This window comes from Nothobranchius furzeri, chromosome 11 (assembly GCF_043380555.1).
Source record: "Nothobranchius furzeri strain GRZ-AD chromosome 11, NfurGRZ-RIMD1, whole genome shotgun sequence".
Lineage (NCBI taxonomy): Eukaryota > Metazoa > Chordata > Actinopteri > Cyprinodontiformes > Nothobranchiidae > Nothobranchius > Nothobranchius furzeri.
The window spans coordinates 48,333,782-48,353,253 of NC_091751.1; the positions used below are offsets into that span (position 1 = coordinate 48,333,782).

General features: G+C 41.0%; 1 protein-coding gene across 1 annotated transcript in view; it reads right to left on the bottom strand.

The window, feature by feature from the left end:
• The window catches only part of b4galt2 (UDP-Gal:betaGlcNAc beta 1,4- galactosyltransferase, polypeptide 2), a 256,599-nt gene that overhangs the window by 205,587 nt on the left and 31,540 nt on the right, over window positions 1-19,472 (bottom strand). Inside the window, exon 2 of the mRNA XM_015956622.3 lies at window positions 11,362-12,251. Coding sequence (XP_015812108.1) covers window positions 11,362-11,701 — 340 coding nt within the window. The 5' untranslated portion in view covers window positions 11,702-12,251. The remainder of the gene's footprint in view (window positions 1-11,361; window positions 12,252-19,472) is intronic.

A 19,472-nucleotide genomic window follows, 5' to 3' on the forward strand; every position in this document is an offset into this window, starting at 1 on the left:
TTATCAGCAAAGAAAAGTTGATTTGGGGGGTGACTTGCTCTTTAAAAATCTCTGATCAAACTCTTTCGTGGCATCCAATGATAATCATTAACAGTGTTGGGAAAGTTACTTCAAAACTGTAATGCATTATTTATTACTTGTTACCCTCATTTTAAAGTAATTCATTACATTACAATATTACTGATTTTAAAATGTAAGGCATTACACTACTTTTGCATTACTTTAAGTTACTTTCACCAAAACAACTTCAATATGAATCTGGTAATCTGACGCTCAGTGAGCTCATGACATATATGTGGAAAGTGATGTGGTATCTGAGCTAGGATTGCTGTTATAAACAGTCAGATATAATAACAGTGCTTTAAAATGATTGTTTATTAAATAAAAGCAACAACAATCTGTACTCTCAGCACGCTGCCATCTTATATTAACTGAGCAGGGAGTGAGGTGGTGGGGGCTCCAAGCCTATATTTGCCTTGGTCCCCAAATGCCTTGATACGTCCTTGGATGTGGGACTGACTTCTGGGGTGATCTGATTCTATCACATGTATAAATATTAAATGCTTATATATTATTGCTTTTCACTGGTAAAAATGTGTATTGGGGATAAATCTACCTACTTTTTTCTTTTTTTCTTGATTTTATTTGAATAATTTCCTGCCCTTTCTCTCTCTAACCTTCCTGCATGCTGCATGTTTTCTCCGTCTTCCAGAAAAAACTGTTTCCTAGACTTCCTACTTTCTAACAGCCAAAGGGATCTTCACATGTGCGGCGCTCCAGCAGTAATGAGTTGAAATCACCGGGGCACAGATTATGAACTCAGCTGAGGCAAAGGACGTCAGAAAAGCACAAAATACCAGAGAATATGCGCTGATATGAACGATCGCAAGTGAATTATTTTGTTTTAGTGGAGCGATTTTGTGAATGTTACAGCGGCCGCGTGGAGGACGCCGCTGGAGTATTTGAGCCGTTACCGCTGCGTCCCCTCTTCCCGCAAAGCTGAGTCCATAAATGACGTAATATATGCAGATACTGGATCTTACTTCGGGTTTCCCACAATTTGAATTTTTAAGGAACACATCTTGATTCTGGGTTTAAAAATGCATTGTAATTACCGCGTTACTGACAATTGTACCGAGTAAATATTACCATTTTCTTTCCCTGTAATGCCTTACATTGCCACATTACATCAAAAAGCAATGCATTACAGTAATTAATTACTTTTGTACCGCATTACTCCCAACACTGATCATTAACCATCTCTGACATTCTGAAGTGCAGTGGAATGTCTCTTTTCATCTCTGGCCCGATCCCCACAGTTTCTCATGGATATGCACATTTTAGCTGTCTGCTCTCTCTCCACTCCTGGCTTCAGTCTGCTTGCAAGTCCCACAGTTTTGGCTTCATTGATAATTTTAACCTGTTTTGGAATTGTTTCTTCTTTTTCAGGCGAGATGCTACTCACCCTAACCGACATGGCTCAAGCATGCTAACCGCTAACATCCAGTATGTTGTGCAGTCCCATAGATATACATCTATGGTGGATTCCCTTCCACAGACATGACGGTTTACATCCCAGAGATCTTCACCTTCTTCGGCCTTTGCTCAAACCTCCACTTCAAATAAGATCACTCCCTTCAGTCCTCCCATGAAGCAACAGCAGTCTTCTATGCGTCTTCCAAAGGTCACAATTCCCAAAATGTTGTCTTCTGCTGACAAACCCAAAAGTTAACCTATTCCAGTTCAGTTATCAACCAGCAAAGACATAAACTGTATTCATGGCCGGAGAACCCAGAACACCAGACGTTTACGACCCATCCCTCTCCAACAGGATAAGAAGACAAATGTTCTCCAGGATTCAGTTCAATGTGCCCTGTTAAATGCCTGCTCCATCTCAAACAAATCCTTTATTTTAAATGAGCTGTTCACCAGAGAAAAGTTGGACTATTTATTTCTTACAGAGATGTGAAAGCAAGATGGCTATTTTGTACATTTCAATGAAATATGTCCACCAAACTGCTCTGTGTTTACCACACCACGCCCGGCACATCGTGGTGGAGGTCTTGCTGTGGTCTTTAAAGACAAACGTCTGTGATTTGGTAAAAATTGGCCCTTTTACAATTTTTGAATGTCAGGTCATCAAAGCAGGGTTACAAAATGTATTTCACTGTATTTTAATCTACCGACCTCCCGGTCCAGCTGGCCCTTTTTTCTCTGAATTAGAAGATTTTCCATCATCAATGATCAAACTAGAAAAAGTTTTAATCCTTGGTGATTTTAACTTACCCATTAATGATCCTAATTGCAGCACAGCAGTGGAGTTCATGTCTATGATGGAGTGTTTTAACTTTGAGCAGCACGTTTCAGACCCCACACACAAAATGGGCCACACTAGATCTTGTTCGCTCTTTGGGACTAAAAATCAATCACTTACATGTTGAAGAGGTTAATGTGAATGACCACAGCTGCATTTTATTTAATGTCCTATCTAATGTTGAATCTGTCCCTCACAACCTAAAATCAGAGAGACGTATCATTGGATTTTCTAGATTATTTGACAGCAGCTCAGTTCAGGGTGATGATCCGAGCTTGTTCTATCAAAGCACAAAAGAGGACTCAAATGCAGAACTCACGCTGTTTAATAAACTGAAGGGATTCCTGGCAGTACAGCACAACTGAACAAGTCCAAAACTAACTGAATACACTCTCACTAAGTGTTACTGAGAGCAGGTTCACTTTACTCAACTGAAGAAGACAAACTGGCAAAGGAATCTGTTTGCAAAGAAGCATAAATGTAGAACCCAGGACACAGGTGCAAGATATAAGGATTATTAGTGAGGAGCCTCAGGTCATGAAGCTGCCTGTAATGAGACAGGAAGCGAATACACAAAATAAAACAGGAAGTACCAGAAATACAATAAAACCAGAAATACAATAAAACCAGAAACATGACTGCAAAGCACTCAACCTACAGAACCACCCATGACATGTTCATCCAGTCATTGGATAAACAATGCTGCAGTATCTTAGATAAAGTAGCTCCTGTTAAGCAGGTTACTCTTTCTAGCAAGAGAAAAAGTCCCTGGATTAATCAAAATATTTACAGTCTCAGAAGGACATGCCGCAGAGCCGAGACATTGGAAGTCAACTAGATTAGAAAGTCGCAGGCTGTACTTTAAAGAACTGATAATATCTCTGAATGAGACGGTAAAAACTTCCAGGGCCACTTACTCTAAAGTCCTGTTTGACACCTTAAACCAGATTGTTTCACCTCATGTCCCTCTTATGCCAGCTTACTCAAGGTCTGACTGTAACAACTTCCTAGCATTCTTTGAGAATAAAATCAAGAAATATCAGTTTTTCACCCCCATACTTCCTAACACCTCCCCCCCACCCCCCCACCCACCCCCACCCCGCCCCCATCCAACCCCCTCCCTCTCAGTCATGGTCTGTCTTTACTCCTGTAGATTTCCAGGACATTTGCCTCATACAGAAACACATGAAACCAACTTCATGCCATGTTGATTTCATTCCTACTACCTTGTTAATCAGGATGTTTGTCCAAATTGGCCCATGCATTGTAGCTTTTATGAATTTATCCCTACAATCTGGCTCTGTACCATCTGTTTTCAAACATGCAGTTATTGAACCTATCCTTAAAAAAACAAGTTTGGACTCATCTCAGCCTAAAAATTACAGACCCATTTCTAAATGACCCTTTATCTCTAAAATATTGGAAAAGTTTGTGGCAGATCAACTGATTATTTTTCTGGAACTACACAACAGTTTTGATAAATTCCAGTCTGGTTGTCGTAAAAAGCATTCAACAGAAACAGCTTTGCTTAAAGTTTCCAGTGACATCATGATGGCTGCAGACAACAGGGAATTCACAGTGTTAGTATTGTTAGATCTTTCTGCAGCTTTTGACACTGTTGATCACAGTTTCTTAATTAACAATTGACTCGGTGGGGATCTCTGGAACTGTTCTAGGCTGGTTTAGATCATACCTTTCTAACAGAATTTACAGTGTCTGTATAAACCAAATCATGTCAGATTCTACTGATCTGTTCTGTGGGGTACCCCAAGGCTCTGTTTTGGGTCCACTGTTGTTTCTGCTGTACATACACCCTCATGGACAGATACTTGATTCTTTTCATAATGCCACTTATCACCTATATGCAGATGATATTCAGCTGTACTCTCCTTTAAGGATTCCGAGTTCTATAAATTGTCTGAATTACTAGAGTGTCTATCAGCCATCACCAGCTGGCTAGAAGATAACTTCCTTCAGTTAAACTCTGAAAAGACTCAACGTCTGGTCATTGCAATTGAGAGCATGGTTCCCCTGATTAGTCTAAAACTTGGTCATTTATTCTCTGCCGTCAAGACAAACTTAAGAAATGTGGGTGTTATTTTTGACCAATCAATGTCTCTTGATGGTCACTCAAAAACGTTGGTCCGAAACAGTTTTTACCATTTAAGAAATATCTCCAAACTGCGAACATGTCAAAACATGAACCTGAAATGATCATCCATGCCTTTGTCTCCTCCCGTCTAGATTACTGTAACACACTTTTCACATGTTTTAACAAAAAAGCCCTTGACCGCCTTCAGTTGATCCAGAACTCTGCAGTGAGGCTCCTAACTGGAGCAAACAGAAAAGCTCACGTCACTCCTATTCTAATGTCTCTCCACTGGTTACCCATTTTATTTTGTTTTGATCTATGTGATCTAGTGAAGCACTTTGTGATTCTATGTCTGTGATAAGTACTATATAAATTAAATGTACTTACTTACTTACATGGAGTGTTTTTGCAAGATCTCAGTGTTCAATCAGAATGAAGGTTGTAAAAACTGCTGCCACCTAGCAGTCAGAGTTATAATTGTACCACACATAAGGCACTGATATAAATGTTTGCATCTAAATTCTCGATAAAAAAATAGTTACACTTCTTATAAATATCGATTCCTACCACATCATAAAATACATAGACATTTCAGTGTGTCGATATTTTCTTACATCCCTAGACGACATTATGAGCTTTCTGCCTCGGCAGATTAACAAACTTTAATTCTTCAAGATTCACACCCTCACTTTGCTAAATTATTTCCGAATTTCTGCATATTTACAAGAATAAAGATTTATGAGAAACTCCATGAAAAAGACCGTTATATGAAGCATTCTACTCCTGCAGGGCCATTATGGGTTCGGAGCAACAACTCATTTGCAAACCCCTCAGTCGATCTCACGCTAACAAACACAAACAGGTGCGCTGGTGCGCACGCTTAAACACACACATGCAGTCAGGATTTAAAATGTGGATACTAGCCACTCATACAGACAGCACCTGTCAGCTGGTGTGGGACAGCCAAGGGCTTGTTTGTTTGTTTCTTCCCCTCTCTCCCGCTTACTTTCTGTGTGTGCCTGTGAGTGTGTGTGCACCTCTATTCATTTTTACCCTCTATACCCCCCTCACCTCTCCACCTGCTGTTCCTTCCTTCACCAAAACTCCACCTCTCTGTCTGTCTCTCTCTCCTCACCAGCCGCCTTACCGCCATCCATTAGATCCCATGCTTTCTTTTTTCTCTGCACCTGCTGTGACTGAAAAACAGACTCTTTCAGTCATCCTCTGCCTTCCTGCTCATTACAGCCCAGAGGCAGCCACTCCATCATCGAGAAAAGGCAGAGATAAGCTGCAAGAGTACACCTGTGCCCAGTATGAATGCCAAATCCAGAGTCAGTGACAGCCAATTTCAAACCAAATAATGGAATCAGCAAACCTCGGCTTCAGACAAATCAACCCGACAGCTTCGTCTCCCAATCCCCTATTTCAAAAACACGAGACAGACCTCATTATCAAATGAGAAACGCAATCAGTTAAAAAAACAGATTTAAAATGTTGACACTGGTACAATGCAGTCGCAAGAGATTAACTTTACAAAGCTCATTAACAGCTGGAACAGGTGAATGCAAAAAAAGGGGAAAAGGAACATTTTTCATCAGTGGAGGCATTCTTTAGATATTACACCAACAGCACACACTGTTAATACACAACATCCAGAGGAAATGCAATTGTTTGCAAAGACAAAATAAAATATTATTGCTTCATGTGAAAGTCATTTAGCCAAAATTCTCATTCTGACTCTAGGTTTGGGTTAGGGTTAGAGTTAGGCACAGCTTCGGGTCTCAGTTTTACCCACAGTAAGGACATTAGTTATGTCCTAAATGTTAGCTACAAATACTGCAAGACAACAAAAAGTTTTCTGAATGAAAACCCTGTGAATGATAGTGATCTGGTTGGTAGATGGGAGTCTGGAAAAGAAAAATAATTTCTTTACGGTTTTCTAAGACATTACCTAGAAAGAGAGATGTAATTAGAGAAAAGAAAAGTACCGTCATTTGTTGCTCATCGGTGATCAAGAGTGCAGCCATTTAGCTGCATTTAGCAACCACTGTAAAAACCAACTAGCACACTTAGTAAAATAGCCTCTTTTTAAAGTCATCAGCCTTATTTAGGTTGTCTTTGTAAAAACCAAGAAGGATCAAATGAGGCAATGAAGAGATAACTCTGAACATCTTATGGAACAGCAGTAGATCAGGAGGTATGGGTTGCCCTGTAATCAGAAGGTCGCAGGTTCAATCCCAGCTTCTATTTGGTCTATTTGAAGAAATATTGCACAAGTAGATATATTAATGACGAAACTGGACGCTGACAATGGAGCATGATGCTGAGAACACCTTCAGCAAAATTGTATGGCTTTCTTCCAGAGATAATTTATAATCATTACCAATAAGCAAAAGCAGTTTGGAGAAAAACCAATGATGAAAAACAAAGCAGTAGCCAAAAGATAAGAAACCGCTTCATCATCACCTGATCAACTTCCTTTTAATACTTTGACCTGTTTCTGATGCCCAGACAGACCTAACTGTAGAGTTGGAACGCCAAAATAAAATCCCATGAAGCTAAACTACTAAAAACGCAAGTTTTTTTTTTTTGTTTTTTTTTTCTCCCCCAACTACTAAAATCATAATATCTGCATTCAACAGATCATCTTATGTATTTGGAATATTTCTGTATTTTCTAATTAGTTATATATATATATATATATATATACTACACTTATTTTATCATCCATTGTAAGGTTTTTATTGGTACTTTTTTATCGGCTTGTCTTTTTTATTGTTGGTTGTATTTCATAGTACTATTTTATGTTTTCTGTCTGTTATTGTGCAACTGTTCAGCCCTTTGGTCAGCCGTGTGGCTGTGTTTTTAAAGTGCTATATAAATAAAGGTGGTATGGTATGGTATGGTGTATATATATATATATATATATATATATATATAGAGAGAGAGAGAGAGAGAGAGAGAGAGAGAGAGAGAGAGAGAGAGAGAGAGAGAGAGAGAGAGACATAGTGCCAGTAAAACACACCACATAAATATACTTTCTACATCATACATCTGATTGATGTACTTTTAAAACTATTCAAGGCAAGGTTCCAGCAGTCAACAAGCAGCAATTTATTTTAAGAGGAAGTTAAAGCAGAGCAGAATAAAGCAGATATTTATGGGTACAATTGAAGAGGATAGCAGCGCTGCGATAAGCAGCACTCAAAAGGACTCCTCAAGCTATTAAAAAATAATCTTGCAGAGTTTGTTTGAAGTCTATTATCTGTTAATATCCACCACAAAAAGGTTGTGAGTGAGTGTGTATCCACTATGCATTGATTGATTTAGTAAACCTGATGCTTATGAATGCCTTTGTGCATGTAGATCTGCACAGTGAAGTTGCGTCTAGGCATTACCTTTTTTGTTTGCACCACTTTAAAGAAACCAAAAATTCTAACTTTTGCACATATTGTCCCCTTTCACATGAATATACGTTAAATTACCTGGAAAAAGATCGCTGTACACTAAAATGAGGTTTGTACCTTGGCTCAAAGATGCTTAAATAGCTCGTTTTTATCTCCTTGCAAAGAAATTAAAGCATTAAATAAATACTCTGAGTGAAACTATGCTGCTGTTTCTGTAGAAGCATCAGACTGCATGAATCTCTCTTAATGCTCCACACTAAGTCTATCAGGCTGAAATACAACAGTGTAAAGTGCTGACATTAAATCCATTTTATGTTGCAGGCTGATCCGCACAAACTAAATTATGACCGTACTTGCTCTTTCCCACTAATTGGAGTAACCCTGGAGGCGCATTTATTTACACAACATAAACTAGTAACCTTCAGTGTCCAACTCGATCATCTTCGATCAAGGTCTCATCTACTACATTCATTATGGTTGTTGGATGAAATCCTGCTCTCTACATCGCCCAGGTCTAAATCACGTTCAGACAGGCACAGCCAGTCAACTGCATAAGTAAAGCTTTGTCAGCAAAAGTCAGGAGATTAAGAAAGTTTTTTTCAAAAAATCTATCAGAATGATAAAAGACAAAAACCTAAACTTCAGGGCTGCTGGATGAAAACTTTCTCTTTGGATACATTTAAGAGACAACAACTACCTTAATGTCGAAGTGTACAGCAAAAGAATGTTTATTCAATAAAATATACAAGCTAAATATGTGTTTTTGCTTTTTTTCTACCAAAACCCTTAATTAGACCATCATTAATAATCTTAACCACCTACAGGTGAAACTGGAAAAATTTGAATATGGTGCAAAAGTCCATTTATTTCAGTACTTCTTCATCAGCTCGAGTGTGGAGTCACGCACACACAGATAGATGATGTTTTTGTGGTAAGCTGGGAAGTGTTGCAAAGCAATTCCTCACCAGAAGGCGTAGCTTTTTCTGGGGTGTCCTGCCACCATTATAGTAACATATCCAATCCAACATATTGTGTTTACTTTGTTTTTATATTGTGTTTTACTGTATTTCAGAGACTTTTTCACACAAAGTTGTCCCTCAATCTCCTCCACGTCTTCATGTGATCGGCACCTCTAAACCCGCGTTTCTCGTCATTTCCGTCCACTTGCAGAGTATCTTTGTACCCCTTCAATCAAGGGTGAATAAATGTTCAAATATTCTGACTTTTTACGCAAGATATTCTTCAACCTGTTCCGTGCCTGCCCCTAAATACCTTTACATTTTTTGAGGGTGCAGTGGCAGAGCTGTTATGAATTTAAACAAAACGGCATCCTGACCAGTCACAAGCTTGTGGTCTCCGTCGCTTTTGACCGACAGTTAAAAAGTTGGGCATGTCTCCGTCAGCCGCTGTGAGCCCATCAGAGAGCCCTTGCACTGATGCAAAATGGTATTGTATAATTTCGTAACCACGAAGACGGGGAAGTATAAAATAGGCTTTAGACTGAGAGACCATCTAAAGGCTCAGGGACACTTTGCAGATGTTTTGGATGAATTAGCCGATTAGAGTGTGACACTTTGAGTCTGGAATATTGAATATAGATTTTGAATATGTGGTTTTCATAAGCAGTAAGCCATGATAAAGGCTTGAAATGGCTGGCTTCTCATATATTAGTTTCACCTTTAAATTTGAATTACTGAAAAAAAAGAACTTTACACCATATTCTAATTTTTACTGTTTCATCTGTAAGATTGTTTTCATCAGATTTGAGAATCTACTATTTGTCCCAGATAGCAACTCTCCAGGTTTTCATGAGCAGTCAGATGGACCAGATAACCTCATCTAACATTGCATCCCAAATAAATCTTAGATGTAACAGGACCTAGCCCTAGCCCCAACTCTAATCTCATCTAACGTTGCATCACAAATACATATATTTGATGTAACGGGACTTCCACCTGATATCTACGGACTGCTGAATATCTAATTGCAGCTTTTCAGGTTCATGAGAGACAAATAAAGCAAATCTCATTACAACCGCCATGAGTTGTAACCAGAGTGAGGCTTTGTCAGCACCTTAGATCATTATTTTGTTGTGAGCTGGGAGATGAGCACTCCACACACACCATGACATCACCTGGCTTGTGAGATTCTCTGATTCCAGGAGAGAGAGCAGCAGCTGTGATCAATCGGCTGATCAGCGGGTGGCCTTTATAAGGAGGACGGAGCATACTGCTAAGCCGCCGGATGATTACGCCTTACTGGTAGAGTTCCGGCCACAGTGTTAACTCGACTCGATATTTGAAACCTTGACTTTGAACTTTGAAACTTTAGCTTTGAACTTTAGAAACGTGTTTTTCGCTAGCGATCTTTTGCTCAGATTTTTTGTTCTCGTTTTGTCTCAGGCTCAGTCATCTTTCCATACACCACCTCCTCGCTGTGAGCTTTTGGATTTACTACCCGACCATACGACGTCTGGACTTCACTCCCGGTTCCCGTCCTCCTCACGGCACTAACTGCCCCAGCACTACAGGCTCTCTCTCTCCTCCCCTCCAGTTGTAAAACCTTGCCGCTCTTCGTCATCCCGGAATACTCATTCACTCTCCCACCTCACCCCTCCCTGGAGATCCTCCACCACGCTATGTCTGTAAGTCCTCCTACCAAACTCATCCTCTACCGTACTACAGTATCAATCAAGGACTCACCTCTGTTTCCCTCCCCTCAGACGCTGCTCCCGTTTACCCATTCACTGGATTTCCAGTGCACCCTAAGTTCTAGTTACCAAATAAGGCCCTGTCCACATGTAGCCGGGGATCTGCCAAAACGTAGATATTTTTCTACGTTTTGGCCTGTCATCCACACGAAAACGAAGTTTTTTCACATGAAAACGGATCTTTTTAAAAACTCCGGCCAAAGTGAAGATCTGCGTTTTCTCCGTTTTGGGTGTCTGCGTGTGGACGGACAAAACCGGAGTTTTAAGGTCCGCAACGTCACTTTCTGCGACAAAAAATGCTGACATCACGTGTGCGACCTGTGTTTACACTAGCCGGCATCATGGAAGCCCTCAGAGCTGCGCTCTGTCACTACCCGATCCATCAATTGTCAAAGCGCTTTTTGCTTGTTTGTTTTTGCAAGCGGAATTACTGCTCCTTGCGGAAGACCACAGACGAAGGACGAGGTTAAGAACGGGGGAAGTACTGCCGCCTACAGGTCTGGCGTGTCCTTAACAACGTATTTAACCGGGTACGTGTGGACAGAGTTTGTTTTTAAAACGCGGTGGTGTGGATGCAAGTTTTTGGAGGGGCGGATATTCGTTTTCAAAAAACCCCGGCTACGTGTGGACTAGGCCTAAATCTTTATTTTTTCACATCCTGCTCCAGTGTGTTGATTCTGCATGTCTTGGGTTAAATCATTACCTCAGAACATGACATATTTAGGATACACACAGAATAACAATAAAGCACAAACAGGCTCACAGCTTATCACAAAGATATATGATCTTATGTTAAACATTTTAATAGAGGGAGTAGAGACTGAGTATTTTTACTCACCGAGGCCCGGTGGGTTCTCTGGACATGGCGGCAGTGGTTTGGGAGACGGTGTCTGGTTGCTTTCAGGCTGCATGCTCTGTATCAGCTGTTCACCTGTGGCCAGGTAGCTGGCCAACGTCGTATTAGGCCTCGACAGGTTGTAGTAAAAATAATGATGTCCGGTTCCGCTGATGTTATTCCTGGATCCATTGCGTCCATTGTTGAAGCGGCTGAAGAGGTCGAAGCGCTGCGAGTAGACATCAAAGTACAGGATCATCATGATGAGGAAGTGGAGCAGGCAGAGCAGCAGGACGCCTTTGCAGATTCGCTCCAGAGTCCGGCCCAACATCAGCCGGGTCATGGCAGAGGGAGGTGACCGTCCTGTGACGGCCAGCCACACTGTCACAGCCAGGCTACGGGAACACGCTCATCCTAACGGCGGTGTGGAGGATATTGGCTACTGTTAGATCTTTGGTGAAGACATGGTTTGCTGATACTCAGTTATCAGCAAAGGTCATGGGGTCACAGCTGAACAGACACCATCAGCTATGCCTGCTGTTCCTAAAATTTGCGAGGCTAGCTTGTTTTTGGGGTGTATGCAGATTTTCTGCATGACAAAGTAAAGAAATGCTTCAATAAGCTTTTAACAAAGCAAATCTTGATCCACAAATGTGGATGTGATGAGGATAAATTAACAGTTTTATAGATGACATAAGCTGTGAGAAAACCTCCAGATGCGCTCATATGTGTCAGGTTGTGGTTGGAGTTCTGAGGTATTCCATTTTTAAGACGATCCAAACATTATGAATGAAGATTTTTTTTTTAAATTGATGATCGAAAAGTTTCTGTGTGACGTCGAGCCAACGTTTCCATTCCAAGCCCTTTTGTCATGGCACCAAGACGTCCTCAATCTACAGGAAAAAAGAAGCAACAAATGAGTTCAATCAGAGCCAAACTTAACCATAACAAAGGCTTTATGGTGCAGAAATCTTTTAAAAGTTTTGACTAGGGGTCAACCGATGTTAATTTGTCTATTGCCAATACCAATGTCATACCACATATGAACTGCTGATTTTAATGGGCCAATTTTCATGGCCGATATCTAGACATTTGCAAACAATTTCTGAAGCTGAATCTTTTTTTGAACTTCAACTTAACTTTCACATCTTAACTTTGTGCACCACTCAGTGTTAAAGTCAGACACCTAAATAAAATTCATTTCAAGCATTTATTATGCTGATGTTATTAGTGAGATTTATTAGTGAGTATCTAGGAGTGAGAAAAAGAGCACAAGGTCGATAGGTGGACTGGTGTTGTCGTCTGTGATGCAGGCGTTGAACCGGTCTGTCGTGGTGAACAGAAAGCTGAGCGGGAAGACAAGGCTCTCGATTTACCGGTCAAGCTACGTTCCTACCCTCACCTATGGTCACAAGCTTTGGGTAGTGACCAAAAGAACGAGATCGTGGATATAAGCAGCTGAAATGAGTTTTCAACGCAGTGTCTGGGCTATCTCTTAGAGATAGGGTGAAAGCTTGGTCATCCGGGAGGAGCTCGGAGTAGACTCGCTGCTCCTTCACATCGAGAGGAGCCAGTTGAGGTGGCTTGGTCATCTGGTAAGCATGCCTCGTGGACTTCTCCCTGGTGATCGGCTTCACTAAGGACAATATCGGCCAATTCTGATGTATAAAAAATGATAAATATCGGCCTGATATGTCGACGGGCTGATATATTGACAGGCCGATATCTCAGTGATATATTTTTTTATACATCGTTGATATATCGGCAGGGTTTCCCCCAGAACACTTACTGAGCCCGGCGAACCATTTGGGGGTGGGTGGGTGGGGTGGGGGGGGTGGGGGGAACGCTTGGCCTGGCGAGGGCTTATAAAGCACTGGGGGAAACCCTGTGTTGGTCTACCCTGTGTTGGTCTACCCTTACTTTTCACTCAAATCTGTAACATCATTACTTGTAGTCTATTCTGACTCAGTAAAGTGACTTATTGTATTATTCATAGCATTTAATTGAACCACGTATCTTCGATCATCCCCTGTCACTTTCAGGGTTTAGTGGCCTTGTTTTTATTTGAAATGCCTGGTTGAGTATCGGTGAAAATATAAAGCAGAAGCTTTCCCTCTCAGCCGAGGAAGGAAAACGGCATGAATCCTAAAGAAATGCATCTGCAGATGCAAACGAACCATAAGCATTGACTGGGGCAGTTGAGCCAAATTGACATGCCAAGTCAATTTTCCAGTCAAGTGGTTTAAAAGGCATTTATGATAAAATGAGGTGGCAAGTGGGAATATACAATGCAGAGAACATATGAGCAAAAAGGAGAAAGACAGGGGGCACTTAGTGCATTCCCACGGGCGATTAACTGGAAGTTTATGGCTTTTCCAATAAATGAGAGGAAAGACGAAGATAAAAGCTTGAATGACATCAGATTTTCTGATGAAAACCCACAAGAACTTTATGCAAAGAAAATTTATATGCTAATACCTGAACTGTGAAAAGGATGGCTATCTAATGTGTGTGTCAGCTTTGATTTTCTTCCAGCGGTGCGCTCTGGAAAAAAGCTGGATTTTAACAAAAATATTTGTAAATTTAGAATATGATTCTTGTGACCAGACTAAGCTTCAGCCTTTGTTTGCTAATTAAAATGTCAGTTGAATTAAAACCATCACATACAACTGTGTTAATTTTAACAGACCCAATTCCAAAAACAAAAGAGAACCAACATTTTGCAGCAGATGTTTAACACAAAAAATTTGGATGCAATAAAATCATTCACAAAAATCAGGGGATCCATTTTTTGTGCATATGTTCTAAGGAGAGTTTGACAGCAGGAAAATGCAATCATGATTCATTTGATTAGTAATAAAGTCAAGATTATTTAACTTTTTGAGTTAAGAAACACAGCATATATGTTCTCCCTTCAGCTAAACTCAAAACAAGAACAAAGTAGTGCAGCTTTTCAAAATAAGAGAATCAAGTCATGCCCTGAACACAGCGAAAGCCTCAGTCTGTGGGATGCAGTAGATTATATATTGTGATCAGAGTTCACTCTACCACTGTTTATAGTATATACATTCAACAAAAATATAAACCAACACCTTTGTTTCTACTCCAATTTTTCATGAGATGGACTTAAATATCTAAAATTCATTCCAGATACACAATAATACCATTTATCTCAAACATTGTTCACAAATCAGTCTAAATGTGTGATAGTGAGCACCTGTGCTTTGCTGAGATAATCCATCTCACCTCACAGGTGTGCCACATCAAGATGCTGATCTGACATCATGAGTAGTACACAGTTGTACCTTATACTGCCCACAATAAAAGGCCACCCTGGAATTTGCAGTTTTTTGCTTTATTGGAGGTCTGGGGACTCAGAACCAGTCAGTATCTGGTGTGACCACCATTTGCCTCATGCAGTGCAACACATCATCTTCGCATATAGTTTATCAGATTGTCAATTGTGGCCGGTGGAATGTTGGTCCACTCCTCTTCAATGGCTGTGCGAAGTTATTGGATATTAGTGGGAACTGGTACACGCTGTCGTATACGCCGGTCAAGCACATCTCAAACACGCTCAACGGGTGACATGTCCGGTGAGTATGCTGGCCATGCAAGAACTGGGACATTTTCAGCTTCCAAGAATTGTGTACAGATTCTTGCAACAAGGGGGCATGCATTATTTTGCTGAAACATGAGGTGATACTCATGGATGTACGGCACAACAATGGGCCTCAGGATCTCATCACGGTATCTTTGCGCATTCAAAATGCCATCAATAAATTGCACCTGTGTTCTTCGTCCATAACAGATGCCTGCCCATATCAGAACCCCACCACCACCATGGGCCACTCGATCCACAACATTGACATCAGCAAAGTGCTCACCCACACGACGCCACACATGCTGTCTGCCATCTGCCCTGAACAATGTAAACCGAGATTCATCCGTGAAGAGAACACCTCTCCAACGTGCCAGACGCCATCGAATGTGAGCATTTGCCCACTCAAGTCTGTTACGGCGACAAGCTGGAGTCAGGTCAAGACCCCGATGAGGACAACGAGCATGCATTTGAGCTTCCCTGAGACGGTTTCTGACAGTTTGTGCAGAAATTGTTTGGTTATGCAAACCAATTGTTTCAGCAGCTGTCTGAGTGGCTGGTCTCAGACGATATTGGAGGTGAACCTACTGGATGAGGAGGTCCTGGGCTACTGTGGTTACACGTTGTCTGCGGTTGTGAGGCCGGTTGGATGTACTGCCATATTCTCTGAAACGCCTTTGGAGACGGCTTATGGTGGAGAAATGAACATTTAATGCACGAGCAACAGATCTGGTTGACATTCCTGCTGTCAGCATGCCAATTGCACGCTCCCTCAATGCTTGTGGCATCTGTGGCATTTTGCTGTGAGACAAAACTGCACATTCCAGGGTGGCCTTTTATTGTGGGCAGTATAAGGTACACCTGTGCACTTCTCATGATGTCGGATCAGCATCTTGATGTGGCATACATGTGAGGTGGGATGGATTATCTCAGCAAAGCAGAAGTGCTCACTATCACACATTTAGACTGATTTGTGAACAATGTTTGAGATAAATGGTAATATTGTGTATCTGGAATGAATTTTAGATCTTTAAGTCCATCTCATGAAAAATCGGAGCAGAAACAAAGGTGATGCATTTATATTTTTGTTGAGTGTAGTTGTATATTTTACTTTCAAGTACATTCAAAAGGTATTTTGACCACCTATGTTACGGCTTTCCCTGGATTAGAAAGCACAATATTTTTTCTTTTGTTTTTTCGATTTTCAAAATATGTAAAGATTTAAATATTCAGAGTTCACACTTTAAATAAACTATAGGCCAATTATCAGAGGTGTGAAGAAGTGATTAAAACTTTGAGTTTAAAGGTCTACTTTACTCATTTTTAATGCATTTGCAAATGTAGCGGAAATCCACATTTTATATCTTCAGATTAACTTTGTTTGGATTCACACAGAGAAGAACAATACCATTTCCACACAAAGGTTTCTTTCACACTTAGCAGAAAAAAGGGGGAATTTCAAACTGGCCTACAATCATATAAATTCCAAGATACCATTGAACCGGTTTGAGCCTTTAATGGATTTTAAACACCTGACATTATGGGCACAGGTACACATATCTCTGCCACTCCTTCCACAGCAGAATCTTGGATGTCATGAGTAGGGATGGGTACCTTTGACATTTGAATCGATTTGGTCCTAATTCCCGGTACCTAGGAATCGATACCGGTACTTAACGGTACCAATATTAGATACTTTTGAGTGTCTGGTACATTTCCCACCTCTCTCAAGCATGCTCAGGTTAAGCCGCTGCTAAAAAAAAAAAAAAAAAAAAAAAACATCTCTTCCTCCAAATCATGTGGAGAACTACCGACCTATCTCTCTCCTCCCTTTTCTGTCCATAATCATTGAAAGGGTGGCTTTCAAGCAGATCACAGAATACCTCTCACAAAACTGTCTGCTTGACCCTTACCAATCTGGGTTCAAAAAGGGCCACTCCACTGAAACTTCTCTGTTAGCAGTGATGGAATCCTTAAAAGAAGCTAGAGAGACTGCCAAATCCTCAGTGCTTATCCTGCTCGACTTATCGGCTGCATTTGATACTGTCAACCATGGCTTCCTTTTGTCCACACTCACTAGCATGGGCATCACAGAGAAAGCACATGCCTGGTTTGAATCATACCTCACAGGATGATCATTCAGTGTATCTTGGCTTGGACAATCCTTTACCGTGCACCATCTTGCCACAGGAGTCCCCCAGGGCTCTGTACTAGGACCTCTTCTCTTTGCCATATACACCACCTCACTGGGTGAGATCATTCGATCACATGGCTTCTCCTACCACTGCTACACAGAAGATACCCAGCTCTATCTGTCATTTCCACCGGACGACCACACTGTCTCTGCACGAATATCAAACTGTCTCTCTGACATATCAAAATGGATGAAATCCCACCATCTGCAACTCAACCTCTCTAAAACTGAATTACTTGTCATCCCAGCAAAACCATCTATACTGCACAATATCTCAATCCAAAATGACTACCTATCTCTGGCTCCTTCAAAGGCAGTTCCAAATCTGGGTGTTGTGATTGATGAACACCTGACCTTTAAAGATCATGTTTCCTCTGTTGCTCGTTCATGCCGCTTTGCGCTGTATAACATACGAAAGATCAGACCATACCTAACACAACATGCCATCCAGCTCCTGGTGCAATCTACTGTCATCTCCCGCCTCGATTACTGCAATGCCCTTCTAACTGGTCTTCCAGGCTGTACTGTGAGACCTCTTCAAATGGTCCAGAATGCAGCAGCGCATCTGGTCTTCAATCAGCCAAAAAGAACACACGTCACCCCTCTGTTCATTGAGCTCCACTGGCTACTGCTAGCAGCACGCATCAAATTCAAATTGCTAACACTAGCATACAAAGTCCGAGATGGTACAGCTCCCATCTACCTGAATCCTTTTGCAAAGGCTTACGTCTAGGCCCGGCTGCTCCGGTCATCATTGGTTAATTGTTGGTGGCAAGATGGTGCCAGTGATTTTGGCTGGCTGTCCACCTCGCAGTCTCTTATTGTTTTTAGTGATATTATTGAACTTTCTTTCCCCGATAATTGCAATTTTTAAATCTGAACTTTTTTATTGGCTTGTTTCTTATCTGTTAACTGTATTTTATTGCTCTGTTCTATGTTTTTATCTCTGTTATTGTGTGACTGTTCAGCACTTTGGTCAGCCGTATGGCTGTGTTTTTAAAGTGCTATATAAATAAATGTGGTATGGTATGGTATCACAGGATCGTCGGCTAGCAGTGCCTACACCACGCTCAGGACAATCCAGACTCTTCTCTCGCATCGTTCCACAAATGTGGAATGACCTTCCAAGCACTACCAGAACAGCGGCTTCCTTTTCAATTTTCAAGAAACTCCTGAAGACCCTGCTCTTCTGAGAGCATCTTCTTAACTGGCACCTTCCCTGCACCCGTCCCCCCTCTCTACCATCCACTCCTTTGTTCCCTCCTCTCCATGATTGATGTCAAGTTGTTGTTAGCCTCAAGGGCAACATGCTGATTATCACTTGTAAGTCGCTTTGGACAAAAGCGTCTGCTAAATACATAAACATAAAAATTTAATATTTTAATTCTCTTTTATAATTAAATATATATTTTTCTCAATATATACCAATATTTGATAAATATCACGATAAATAACATTCAACTGTTTGTATTTTAACATCGTCCTTGTAGTTTTAAAAGCTGATAATTAAACTGAAGCAAACATCTTTACTGTGAACTAAATTTACTGTGCATCTTCATTCCTTTTGCCATCTTTTTTCATTTGATTTTTCCTACTGGGAAGTTAGAATTTCCGAGGAGAAAGCGAACGCACCATTAGCTGATAACAACGGTGGCAATGGAAGCTAACATATCAAGCTAACGTTATCTTTAACAAGTTATTTAACTGCTGGAGCAGATAAATACGATGCTGCCTCACACTTAGATCGTTGTCACTGGTTTCATCTTCACCCAATCACCCGTCGCATTTAGTAAAGTGAAGCCAAACTTTAGAGCGCGTTCATGTTCTTCTAGTCGGAAATTCAGAGTTCCGAGGAGAAAGCGAACGCACCATTAGCGGAACGGAAGCTAACATAACAAGCTAACGTTATCTTCAACATTTTATTTACCTACCAGATCAGATTAAGATGAGGATGTCTCACTTAGATCGCTGTCGCTGGTTTCATCATCACCCAGTTACCCATCACATTTAGTGAAGTGGACCCAAGCGTTAGCGTGCGTTCTTTCTACCATGCTGCTCTGTTTACAACTCGCTTGCAGTGACCGACGACATAACGCTCTTGCGCATGCACAGCTGTCTTGGCAAGTTCTCGTTATGAAGGACGGGTACCGAAACGAGGCATCGTTTGAAATGACGTGAATCGGTGCTCGGTCGGTACTATGGAATTCGGTCGGTACCTTAAAAAGTACCGAATTCGGTACCCATCCCTAGTGCCATCAAGTGGTTAATGAGTGAAATACATGTGGGTGTGACCAAAAAGTTCATAAAACCAGAGTTCAG